Source organism: Pongo abelii, chromosome 19 (genome assembly GCF_028885655.2).
Source record: "Pongo abelii isolate AG06213 chromosome 19, NHGRI_mPonAbe1-v2.0_pri, whole genome shotgun sequence".
NCBI lineage: Eukaryota > Metazoa > Chordata > Mammalia > Primates > Hominidae > Pongo > Pongo abelii.
In genome coordinates, this window is record NC_072004.2 from 72,914,379 (window position 1) to 72,927,738 (window position 13,360).

General features: G+C 49.3%; 1 protein-coding gene and 1 pseudogene across 4 annotated transcripts in view; both read left to right on the top strand.

The window, feature by feature from the left end:
* LOC100452801 (high mobility group protein B3-like) lies at positions 1 to 11,040 on the top strand (annotated as a pseudogene).
* Positions 10,770 to 13,360, top strand: part of TUBG2 (tubulin gamma 2) — a 7,862-nt gene continuing 5,271 nt past the window's right edge. Inside the window, exons 1-5 of one of the 4 annotated variants that reach the window (XM_024234604.3) lie at positions 10,790 to 11,095; positions 11,377 to 11,489; positions 11,691 to 11,858; positions 12,181 to 12,249; positions 12,743 to 12,769. In XM_024234604.3, coding sequence (XP_024090372.1) covers positions 11,047 to 11,095; positions 11,377 to 11,489; positions 11,691 to 11,858; positions 12,181 to 12,249; positions 12,743 to 12,769 — 426 coding nt within the window. In that variant the 5' untranslated portion in view covers positions 10,790 to 11,046. Of the gene's footprint in view, positions 11,096 to 11,376; positions 11,490 to 11,690; positions 11,859 to 12,180; positions 12,250 to 12,742; positions 12,770 to 13,360 lie in introns of all 4 variants that reach the window. The other 3 variants (XM_024234603.3, XM_002827505.4, XM_024234605.3) reach the window with 3 other exon arrangements.

Consider the following 13,360-nt stretch of genomic DNA (forward strand, 5'->3'; position numbering starts at 1 on the left):
GCGAACAATACAGTCAGGATGGCTAAAGGTGACCCCAAGAAACCAAAGGGCAAGATGTCTGCTTATGCCTTCTTTGTGCAGACGTGCAGAGAAGAACATAAGAAGAAAAACCCAAAAGTCCCCATCAATTTTGCAGAATTTTCCAAAAAGTGCTCTGAGAGGTGGAAGACAATGTCCGAGAAAGAGAAATCTAAATTCAACGAACTGGGAAAGGCGGATAAAGTGCACTATGATCAGGAAATTACGGATTATGGACCAGCTAAGGGAGGCAAGAAGAAGAAGGAACCTAATGCCCGCAAAAGGCCACCGTCTGGATTCTTCCTGTTTGTTCAGAATTCCGCCCCAAGATCAAATCCACAAACCCCGGCATCTCTATTAGAGACGTGGCAAAAAAGCTGGGTGAGATGTGGAAGAACTTAAATGACAGTGAAAAGCAGCCTTATATCACTCAGGCAGCAAAGCTGAAGGAAAAGTATGAGAAGGATGTTGCTGTCTATAAGTTGAAAGGAAAGTCTGATGGCGCAAAGAGTCCTGCTAAAGTTGCCCAGAAAAAGGTGGAAGAGGAAGACGAAGACGAAGAGTTCTGTATTCTACACTCGGTGCTAACTTTTTGCTATGTCTATCTCCTTCACAAAACCATATGACTTTGGTTTGCTATCTCTATTTTCTGAGCTTAAAATAGTGTGCAAGGCTAGACATGGTGGCTCACACCTGTAATCCCAACACTTTGGGAGGCCGAGGCAGGTGGATTACCTGAGGTCAGGAGTTTGAGACCAGCATGGCCAACATAGAGAAACCCTGTCTCTACTAGAAATACAAAATTAACCGGGCGTGGTGGCGCATTCCCGTAGTCTCAGCTACTCGGGAGGCTGAGGCAGAAGAATCGCTTGAACCCGGGAGGCGGAGGTTGCAGTGAACCGAGATCGTGCCATTGCACTCCAGCCTGGGCAACAAGAGCGAAACTCCATCTCAAAACAAAACAGTGTGCAAACTTGCACATGTACCCACTGAACCTAGAATAAGAGTTGGAAAGAAAAAAAAAATATGGCAAATAAATCTATAAAGAAAAGGGGCCGGGCGTGGTGGCTCACACCTGTAATCCCAGCACTTTGGAAGGCTGAGGCGGGCGGATCACAAGGTCAGGAGATCGAGACCATCCTGGCTAACACGGTGAAACCCCGTCTCTACTAAAAATACAAAAAATTAGCCGGGCGTGGTGGCGGGCGCCTGTAGTTCCAGCTACTTGGGAGGCTGAGGCAGGAGAATGGCGTGAACCCGGGGGGCGGAGTTTGCAGTGAGCCGATATCGCGCCACTGCACTCCAGCCTGAGCGATAAAGACTCCGTCTCAAAAAAAAAAAAAAAAACTATCAAGAAAAAAATACCAGTGTTCCAGCCTAGTATAGATGCATAATAAAAAAAGAATAATCAAATGATCTACAAACAGGATTACTTTTAGGCTTATTTTCTTTTTCCTATTCCTTGAGAAAACAATACAGAAATAGGGCCGGGCGCGGTGGCTCACGCCTGTAATCCCAGCACTTTGGGAGGCCGAGACAGGCGGATCACAAGGTCAGGAGATCGACACCATCCTGGCTACCATGGTGAAACCCCGTCTCTACTAAAAATACAAAAAATTAGCCAGGCGCGGTGGCAGCGGCTGTACTCACAGCTACTCCGGAGGCTGAGGCAGGAGAATGGTGTGAACCTGGGAGGCGGAGCTTGCAGTGAGCCGAGATCGCGCCACTGCACTCTAGCCTGGGGCGACAGAGCGAGACTCCGTCTCCAAAAAAAAAAAAAAAAAACACAACTACAGAAACAGCCCATTTTGTTCTATTTCACAACTAAAATATGTAAAATATGAATTTAGTACAACTCCCTTCACATAAAGAGGGTCGGCTCTTTGCCTTCATTGTTTTAATTTTTCCTTTTCTTTTTTATTTTGTTCTGTTTTTGAGACGGAGTCTTGCTCTGTGCCCAGGCTGGAGTGTAGTGGCACAATCTCGGCTCACTGCAACCTCCACCTCCCTGGTTCAAGCAATTCCCCTGCCTCAGCCTCCTGAGTAGCTGGGATTACAGGCGCATGCCACCATGTCTGGCTAATTTTTTTTTTTTTTTTTTTTTTTTTGTATTTTTAGTAGAGACGGGGTTTCACCATGTTGGCCAGACTGGTCTCGAACTCCTGACCTCAGGCAATCTGCCCGCCTTGGCCTCCCAAAGTGCTGGGATTACAGACGTGAGCCATTGCGCCCGGCCCCCTTTTCTTTATTTCAAAAGTTAAACTCCCCGGGGTCATAAGATTCCAGTCTTATGACTAGAAGCAGCTCTAATTAGCTGCTCTTCTTCCCAGTCCCTGCCACAGCCTCATTCGGCCACCTCACACCTCTACCTCCTCACCTTGACAAGATACCTGTGCTCCTGACATACCACAGGCTGGGCATTCAGGAAAGGTCAGAAATGAAAGTGCATCCCAAAACATGTTTTATTCCACCTGGGATGTCCAAGAAAGGCTCTGGACATTTAACAAACTTGTTAGTTTACAAATGCTACGTTTATTATCAGAGGCCAACCAAGGCCTCAGACTAAGGAACAGCACATCCCACTGCATTATCACAACCAGGACCAGAGAACTTGCAGCCAAGCCAATTAAAGTCAACCTTCAACAATCAAGCCACGGGTACATGACCTTGAGGCCCTGGATGTGAAACCTATGAGAAGGACCATGACCCTGGGCTTTCTGCTCAACCTCATGAAAGTTCTATCTTAAACTGAATCTGTGGGATCATAAGCACTTGGGTGTTCAAGACCAGCCTGGGCAACTCCCGTCTCTACAAAAAAAAAAAAAAAAGCCGGGTGAGGTGGCTCATGCCTGTAATCCCAGCACTTTGGGAGGCCAAGGCAGGAGGATCACCTGAGGTCAGGAGTTCGAGACCAGCCTGGCCAGCATGATGAAACTTCGTCTCTACTAAAAATACAAAATTAGCCGGGCATGGTGGCTGCCACCTGTAATCCCAGCTACTTGAGAGGCTGAGGTGGGAAAATTGCTTGAACCTGAGACGGGGGCGTTGCAGTGAGCCGAGATCGTGCCACCGCACTCCAGCCTGGGCGACAGAGTGAGACTCTGTCTCAAAAACAAAGAAACAAACAAAAATTAGCCAATATGGTGGTATGTGTCTGTAGTCCCAGCTTCTCAGGAGGTTGAGGTGGGAGGATCAATTGAGCCCAGGACCCAGGAGGTCAAGGCTGCAGTGAGCCATGATTGTGCCAGTGCACTCCGCCCTGGGTGACAGAGCAAGACCTTGTCTCAAAAAAAAAAAAAAAAAAAATCTTTCATCTGCAGCAGCAGCCAAGCTATATACTTCAGTTCCGATTGCATCTAGTGATAATAATAACAGTGGCTAATATTTGTTAAGTGCTTACTATGAGTCAGTCACTGTGCTAGGTGCCCATGCATCATCTCATTTAACCCATATTGATTGGAAAGCATACCCTGCTAATGACTGGGAGAGCTACGGTCAGTTCTGCGAGTGCATTTCAATTTCCAACCCATTTCTACAAGACCAGGAAGAGAGGAGCCTCCTGTGTGTTAGAGATGGCTTCTGAGAGGAACTGTGCCGTGCAACTCCTCCAACTCAGAGTCACGTTTTCTTTTTTTTTAATTTGAGACGGAGTTTCACTCTTGTTGCCCAGGCTAGAGCGCAATGGCACGATCTCAGCTCACCGCAACCTCCACCTCCCAGGTTCAAGTGATTCTCCTTCCTCAGCCTCCCGAGTAGCTGGGATTACAGGCATGTGCCACCATGCCCAGCTAATTTTTTGTATTTTTAGTAGAGACAGGATTTCTCCATGTTGGTCAGGCTGGTCTCGAACTCCCAACTCAGGTGATCCACGGGCCTCGGCCTCCCAAAGTGCATGAGCCACCGCACCTGGCCAAATTCACATTTTCTAACCTGCTCGCCTACAGCCTGGGATTTGAAGAAAGTTTTCCAACTTTTGGGAGACTTAAACTCATCCTTCAACTTCTGGGAGACTATATGTTTGAGTAAGGCACTGTTACGAATCACAAGAAAAGGAGAAACTTAATTCCCCGGTTTCCCGAGTGTTTATGAACTAATTATCATTGTTATTATTGCTTTATTTAATTTAATTAATTTATTTTTTGAGACGGAGTTTCGCTCTTGTTGCCCAGGCTGGACTGCAATGGCACGGTCTTGGCTCACTGCAACCTTTGCCTCCCGGGTTCAAGCGATTCTCCTGTCTCATCCTCCCAAGTAGCTGGGATTACAGGCGACCATCACCATGTCCAGCTAATTTTTGTATTTTTAGTAGAGATGGGGTTTCATAACATTGGCCAGGCTGGTCTCGAACTCCTGACCTCAGATGATCCATCCAGCTTGGCCTCCGAAAGTGCTGGGATAACAGGCGTGAGCCACCGCGCCTGGCCTATTTTATTTTTTTGAGACAGAGTCTTACTCTGTCGCTCAGGTTGGAGTGCAGTGGCGAGATCTCGGCTCACTATAACCTCTGCCTCCCAGGTTCAAGCGATTCTCCTGACTCAGCCTCCCAAATAGCTGTAACTACAGGCATGTGCCACCACCCGGCTCATTTTTGTATTTTTAGTAGAGACAGGGTTTCACCATTTTAGCCAGGCTGGTCTCGAACTCCCGACCTCAAGTGATCCGCCCGCCTCGGCCTCCCAAAGTGCTGGGATTACAGGCGTAAGCCACCACACCCTGCTAATTATTATTATTATTATTTTTAGAGATGGGGGTCTCGCTATGTTGCCCAGACTGGGCTCAAACTCCTCTGCTCAACCAATCCTCTCTCCTGGGCCTCCCAAGTACCTGGGACTACAGATGGCGCCACCGCGCCTGGCTTTAGCTTACTATGTAAAAGCTCTACCAGACTCACGTGGCCGGGGGCCAGTTTATTCTCATCTCTTGAAGCCATGTGCTTCACCTGGGCCGACTGGGAGACAGTCCTGGCAAAGCTTCTGAAAACAGCCAGCCCCTAAGGAGCGGTTCTGTTGGGGGAAGGGAGCCTCAAGGCTAACGAAGGAGCTCCGATCCCACCCTTCAACTTCAGAGGGAGCAATGAACCCTTCCCTGAGAGGGCGAGACTACTGGGTCCTCCTGGGGGACGCTGGAGCTCCTCCTGGCCGGAGCTGGAGGAAGCTAGGAGGCTCTGCGGGGTGCGGGGAGGGAAACTGAGCCAAGGCCGGGTAGAGGGCGGGCGTGGGGCGAGCCAGACTTCTCAAGAAGCCCAGAGGATTCTGGGGACTGGAAAGCGGCCGAGTTCTTTAAAAAAAAAAGAGAGAGAGAGAGAGAAGGAAACAAAATCTCTCGTCTGAGCATGACTTTTGGCGGTGGTGCTTTCGCCAGCGCGTCTGCAGCGGTTCCCAGAGAAAGCCCGCCAGGCAGGGACAGACGGACAGACAGACTGAGCGGTCTTCCCAGCGAAGACTTGGAACGCCCCAGGGGGTGGGGGAGGCTGCACCGCCTCTTCAGTAATTGGTTTGGAGACAATTGGCCATCCATATGGAAAAGATAAAGTAGATCCTATCTGACTGCAGGCCTCCAAATAAATTCCAGATGAACTAGAGACCTACAGGGAGCAAGCGACGCTCTTACAGAGCTTCGGGAAGAAAACGGAAAGGTAGCTGTATGACACTGGGATAGGGGATGTTTTCTCTAACAAAGTATAAAACGTGCAAAACATAAAGGAAAAGATGGTATGGACCGGGCGCAGGGACTCACGCCTGTAACCCCAGCACTTTGGGCGGCGGAGGAGGGAGGATCGCTTGACCCCAGGAGTTTTTGTTTTTGTTTTTTTGAGACAAGGCGTCTTGCTCTTGCCCAGGCTGGAGTGCAGTGGCAGCGGGATCTCTGCTCACTGCAACCTCTGCCTCCCAAGGAGCTGGGTGGGGCTACAGGTACCACCACCACCACACTTGGCTAATTAAAAAAATTTTTTTTTGCAGAGATGAGGCCTCACTATACTGCCCAGGCTGGTCTCAAACTCCTGGCCTCAAATGTTTCTCCCGCCTCGGCCTCCCAAAGTGCTGGGATTACAGGCTGTTCCACTGTGCCCAGGGAGCCCAGGAGTCCGAGATGAGCCTGGGCAACACAGCCAGACTCCTGTCTCTATTTTTTTTTTTTTTAAGATGGTATGGTGTTATGATACATATTGGTTTTCCACAGCTCCTGGCTCATGACTCTCATAGTCCTTGTTAGTGTTTTGTTATAATATTGGGTGTGTTAGACCTCAGGGGCAGTATCTGACCTTCTTCTGCCCTCCTTTCACTCTAACCTTCCTAGGCTTTTCTGACCGTGGGCCTTAAGACCCTCCCATAAAGCTTCCATGAAAACCCAAGAAGACAGGGTTCAGTGAGCTTCCAGATGCCTGAACACCTGGAGGTTCCTGGAGAGTGGAGCACCCAGAGAGGGCATGGAAGCTCCACACCCCTACCCTCATACTTTACCCTCCGTGTCTCTTCATCTGTATCCTTTGCAATATGCTGGCTTTTTTTTTTTTTTTTTTTTCAGATGGAATCTTGCTCTTTCACCCAGGCTGGAGTGCAGTGGCGCCATCTCGGCCCACTGCAACCTCCACCTCCAGGGTTCAAGCGATTCTCATTGCCTTAGCCTCCCTTGTAGCTGGGATTACAGGCACCCACCAACCACGCCTGGCTAATTTTTTTTTTTTTTTTTTTTAGTAGAGACGGTTTCACCATGTTGGCCAGGCTGGTCTCGAAGTCCTGACCTCAAGCGATGCACTTGCCTTGGCCTCCCAAAGTGCTGGGATTATAGGCATGAGCCACAACACTAGGCCTGCAATATGGTTTCTGATAAACCAGTAATTGTCAGTGTTTCCCCGAGTTCTGTGAGCTGCTCCCACAAATCAATTGGACCCAAAGAGGGGGTCATGAGAACCCCAACTTGAAGCCTGCTGGTCAGAAGTTCTGGAGGCCCAGACTTGGGACTGGTAAGGGGCAGGGAGGCAGTCTTGCAGACTAAGCCCTCAACCTATGAGGTCTGACACTATCTCTGGGTAGATGGTGTTGGAACTGAATTAAAGGACACCCAGCTGGTGTCCACTGCTGGGTAGGGAACAAAAGCCCACAGAAATTTTCTGTGTGGATGATTGCTGTGGCATGAGAGTAGAGGAAATGGTTAGAGAGTTTTCTCTAAACAATTGGTGTCAGTGAAGTGGGATTTGCAGGAATGGCCCTGACTCACATAAACATGTGGTTTGGGAAGAAAAAGGATAAAAGGGTGGAGGAAGAGGTCATCAATTCCTGGGTGACCACGTGGTCACCACGGTGTGAAGCCACAACTCTGTTGAGATCAGTTACTAAAGGTAAAACTTACCAGTGGAATTTAGAGATGGATCCAGCTCCCAGGAATTTGTTCATTGAATGCATAAGGAAATGCAAACTAATAAGAAAAATGTGAAATATTCAGTCCCCTGATTATTGTTATCTATAATGGCTAAAATGAAAGTAAAAGAGGGTGCTGGGTTAGGAACTGAGGCTGGACCAAGCACAGATGTGGGTCTGGCTGAGCTCAGGCCACTAGCCTCAGAGTCACCCACAAAGGAGGAAATTATGCAGGGACAACAGAAAGTACCTCTGAGACCTGTGGTTACCAAGAAGGTAGTCAATGTGAAGGAACCAAGTAATTATCGAAACCAGACAGTAGAGTGTGGAGGAATTGTTCCAGTTCGTAGATCAGTATCATCAGCTTCCTGAGGAACATTTACTAAAATGGATTCTGAGAGTGACTAATTTAGGGGCAGTATGCAGAGTGAAAGAGCATGTTTGGGTTGATGCAGGACTCACAGTTCACTATTCTAGTCACAGTTGGGTATATATGATTCAGAGACACAGGAGATTATTCCTGAGGGAACAGCCAGCCTGGTGGAATGTAGAAAAGTCACTGTAAAGGTCGGGCATGGTGGCTCACACCTGTAATCCTGGCACTTTGGGAGGCCGAGGCGGGTGGATCACCTGAGGTCAGGAGTTCAAGACCAGCCGGGCCAACATGGTGAAACCCCGTCTCTACTAAAAATACAAAAGTTAGCCGGGCGTGGTGGCTCATGCCTGTAATCCCAGCTACTCGAGAGGCCAAGGCAAGAGAATCACTTGAACCCGGGAAGCGGAGGTTGCAGTGAGCCAAAATCATGCCACTGCACTCCAGCCTGGGCAACAGAAAGAGACTCTGTCTCAAAAAAAAAAAAATTAGCTGGCATGGTGGCATGTGCCTGTGGTCCCAGCTACTCAGGAGGCTGAGGTGGAAGGATCGCTTGAGCCCAGGATTCCAAGGCTGCATAAAAAGTCTCAGAGGCCGGGTGCGGTGGCTTACGCCTGTAATCCCAGCATTTGGAAGGGATCACAAGGTCAGGAGTTTGAGACCAGCCTGGCCAACATGATGAAACCCCGTCTCTACTAAAAATACAAAAATTAGCAGGCTATGGTGGAGCGTGCCTATAATCCCAGGTACTTGGGAGGCTGAAGCAGAAGAATTGCTTGAACCCGGGAGGCAGAGGTTGCAGTGAGCTGAGATCAAGCCATTGCACTCCAGCCTGGGCTACAGAGTGCGACTACATCTCCAAAAAAAAAAAAAAAAAAAAAAAGGCTGGGCGCGGTGGCTCACGCCCGTAATCCCACAGCACTTTGGGAGGCCAAGGCAGGTGGATCACATGAGGTCGACCAACCTGGAGAAACCCCGTCTGTACTAAAAATACAAAATTAGCTGGGCGTGATGGTGCATGCCTGTAATCCTAGCTACTTGGGAGGCTGAGGCGGGAGAATCGCTTGAACCCGGGAGGTGGAGCTTGCGGTGAGTTGAGATTGAGCCATTGCACTCCAGCCTGGGCAACAAGAGCGAAACTCCATCTAAAAAAAAAAAAAAAAAGATTGTAACTTGGCTGAGCATGGTGGCTCATGCCTGTAATCCCAGCACTTTGGGAGGATGAGGCAGGTGGATTACCTGAGCTCAGGGGTTCGAGACCAGTCTGGGTAACATGACGAAACCCCTGTCTCTACTGAAAATACAAAAAAAATTAGCTGGCTGTGGTGGTGCACACCTGTAATCTCAGCTACTAGGGAGGCTGAGCCAGGAGAATCGCTTGAACCTGAGAGAGGCAGAGGTTGTAGTGAGCCGAGATCATGCCACTGCACTCCAACCTGGGCAACAGAGTGAGACTTTGTCTCAAAAAAAAAAAAAAAATCTTAAGTGGCATTTACAGTGTTTGTGATTCTAGAATCAGGCTACATTTCATTCCATAAAATAAACAGAATGAGTGTTCAGATGACTCAAGCACAGGTTAGTTTTTATGGACAAAAAAGGGTAGAGAAAAATAGAAACAGAAGAAAAAAAGCAGATTGGTCCTTTCAAAGTTACTTTTCTTGTAAAGGTTAAAGCAGAAAGGACTTCCGTATCATGCCGGCTAACACTGGCTTGTTTGGGGTTTTGGCTCTTCCTTCCCGCTCCTGATTCCTCTGAAGGTTTGATAAACAACTTAGTGTTGCTTAGTGACATGGAACTTTAGCATGAGTGACTCCATTTTGGTTTGGTCTGTTGGGCCGAGCACAGGAGCTCAGTGCAAATCAATGGCCTCCTATAAAATTTATTTAACTGAACCCTTGTGCATCGCTGGTGGGAATTTAAAATGGTGCAGCTACCATGGAAAATCGTATGGCGATTCCTCAGAACATTAAACACAATGACCATATGATCCAGCAATTCTACCTCTGGGTGTATATCGAAAATAATTGAAAGCAGGGACTCGAACAGATATTTGTACACTCACATTCAAAGCAGCAACATTCACAATAGCCAAAAGGTGGAAGCAACCCAAATGTCCATGGAGGGATGAATGGTTTTGCAAAATGTGATACATCTATACAATGGAATATTATTCAGTTGTAAAAAGGAAGGAAATTCTGACACATGCTACAAAATGGAAGGATCTTGAAGATATTATGTTAGGTGAAAGAAGCTGGACCCAAAAAGACAAATACTGTATAATTCCACTCATATCAGGTGCCTAGAGTAGTCAAGGGGAAGTTACTGTTTAATCATGATAGAGTTTCAGTTTGGGAAGATGAGAAAGTTCTAGAAAAGAATGGTGGTGGTAGTTACAGAACAATGTGAGTGTACTTGATGCCACAGAACTGTATGCAGTACTTACAAATGGTTACAATGGTAAATTTAGGCCAGGAGTGGTGGGTCATGCCTGTAATCCCAGCATTTTGGGAGGCCAAGGCAGGAGGACTGATTGAGGCCGGTAGTTCAAGACCATCTTGGGCAACACGGTGAGATTCCCATCTCTATAAAAATACATTTTTAAAATTTAAAAATTAGCTGGGCGTGGTAACACACGCCTGTAGTCCCAGCTACTCGGGAGACTGAAGTGGGAGGATCACTTAAGCCAGAAGTTCGAGGCTACAGTGAGCTATGATCGCGCCACTGCACTCCAGCCTGGGCGACAGAGCGAGACCCTTCTGAAAAATAAAAAGGTAACATACATGTGTATGTATTGTAACACCATTAAAAAATAGAAATTTAAACGAAGAAAAGTTGGCTTCTAGCCTTTGGATCTAGCAAAGCTGACAGAGTCCTCACCTACCAATATAGGTAGGGGACTCCTCACACGTTGGACAAGCACATCCACCTGGTCGCTTCTCCCCTTTCCTCCCCTCCCCCGCTCTTCCCCTCCCCAACACATCCAGGTTCCGACCCTGCCACCCCCAACGAGTCTCACTGCGCAGGCGCGGAGCGGTGGGCAGGAGCGGGCGTGGCCTGACTCTGCGCCTGTGCCGAATTCCGGCTGCGACTGCTGAGGGAGAAAATGATGCCCAGGTTGGGCTCCCCGGCCCACCGGCCGAGGAGAGGCCTGCGCTGCACACGCGCAGACCGAGCATCCGCGTCAAGAGGCGAAGAGAGCGCGCGCTCCCCACGTCCTGCGCGCCTGGCTGCCAGGCATTCGTCTCAGCCGTGACTCTCGCCAGGCCGGGGCTGGCGCGCGCCCACGTCTGAAGAGCGATGCCCCGGGAGATCATCACCCTGCAGCTGGGCCAGTGCGGCAACCAGAGTGAGCAAGCGAGCGCCGGCCCCGCCGGTCTCTGGTTCTGCCCCTTCGGGTCCCACCCAAGTGCCTGTCTTCCACCAGTCCCCCTTTCCCTTCCATGAACCCCCTGCCCTGCTGCTCTGGATAACCCAGACCGAGAGCTGCGCCTCCAGCCCGGGGCTGGGGCAGCTACCAGACCCAGGCATCTTGGGTCCACCCTCTGATCGTGTCAGCCTCTGAGACTAAAACTGGGCTCCTCAGGCCTTAAGGCTCCAGCAGACCCGGGCATCTCCCCCCTCCCCCAGTTGGGTTCGAGTTCTGGAAACAGCTGTGCGCCGAGCATGGTATCAGCCCCGAGGGCATCGTGGAGGAGTTCGCCACCGAGGGCACTGACCGCAAGGACGTCTTTTTCTACCAGGTGCCCCCAGCGACTTGGCCAGGGGCGGCAGTGGCCAAAGGGGCGGAAGGGAAGGGAGTGGCCTGGTACTGGGAACCCCGCTGGGCAGAGGGGCCAGGCGGCTGGCTTGAGGAGGGAGGGCCGGAGGGAGCCAGAGTTGGGAAGACTTCGGACTTGGGCCGCCCTAGCTGATTGGGCCCCCTCCTGGACTCCCCTTGACAGGCAGACGATGAGCACTACATCCCCCGGGCGGTGCTGCTGGACCTGGAACCCCGGGTGATCCACTCCATCCTCAACTCCCCCTATGCCAAGCTCTACAATCCAGAGAACATCTACCTGTCGGAACATGGAGGAGGAGCTGGCAACAACTGGGCCAGCGGATTCTCCCAGGTGTCCAGGCGACCATTCCAGAGACCTTTGATATTCCCATCCAGAGGCAAGGCAGGCTCAAGCTACTAGGAATTTGGCCGGACTGACAGAAAATAAGACACAAAAGGATGCCCCGAACAAGAGGGACAGCCAGGGAGAGGTTTATGCAAATTTTGTGCAAATCATTTGCAATAGTAGCACTTCTGGGTTGAGGGCTACAGCCTAGGCTCTGCTTCAGGGTGGCAACAATATTCCAGGGTAGACAGAATTCTTGGTGCTGTGCTGAGAAAAGATGCTCTCTGGAACCTTTGGCCTGACCCTCCCTTTCCATGTCTCTATACAGGGTGAGAAAATTCATGAAGACATCTTTGACATCATAGACCGAGAAGCAGATGGAAGTGACAGTTTAGAGGTGAAGTTATGGAGTGGGGGAAGGAATGGGCAGGGAGGCTGAAGAGTGCTGGGGAAGGGTCAGGAGGTGGCCTGGATAGGTAATATGAGGGGAGCAATTCAATTCAAAACCTGTTTATGGAGCATCAGATGTGGGATATTGAGGTGAATAAGATATAATCTTTGTTCTCAAGGAAGTCATAAATCTGAATGGCACCGGCCCCTTAAGCATGAGTCATTCAGCTGCTTCTCCAGCTCCAAACCTTCCCAAGGAGCCTCAGCCTGGATGCATAAGAGGAAGCTTTGAGACATGGGCGTTTTGGGAATGGGGAATGAACTAAGCCGAAGTCCCTCCCCCAGATCCTTGGAGACTGCCTCTCCATCTCTCCCCATGCTGGGTGTGATATGTTCCTGGCTTACAGCTCTTATAACCCATGTAATTTCCTAAGGGACTAGAGCAATAATAGTATGTTTTGTTAAAATATTTGACCTTTTGTCCTTGGTTTCTGAAACAGCTCCAGAACAGCTCCAGAGTGATAAAGGTGAAAGACAGTCTTCTGTTATTTATAACAAGCCCCTTTCTTTTAGTTTAATCTTTCATTTTATTTTTAATTAGTTAATTTTACTAACCACTGTACTGAGGAACAAGTGCCTTTCAACCAAACCTGAGCTTATGTTAAAGAGGTGATTTTTGGAAAGTCCCAGATAGCCACTGGATGGGGGGCTGGTTGCCAGGGGAACAAACCTGGTGCTCTGAGGGTTGGAATTTACAGGCCCACCCCTCACCTCTGGGGAAGGGAGAGGGGATGAAGATTGAGTAGAGCACCAATTGCCAATGATTTAATCAGTCATGCCTGTGTAATGAAGCCTCCATAAAAATCCAAAAGGACTGAGTTTGGGGGCTTCCAGGAAGGTGAACAAGAACACATCCACAGGCCAGGAGGGTGCAAACCCAACGCCACAGGGCAGCAGCTCCTGTGCGCCGGACCCTTCCAGAGCTTCCCCTCGGTATCTCTTCATCTGGCTGTTTATTTGTATCCTTTAAAATATCCTTTATAACAAATGGATGAACGTAAGTAAGTGTCTCCTTGAGTTCTGTGAGCTACTCTAACAAATTAGTTGAACCCAAGGAG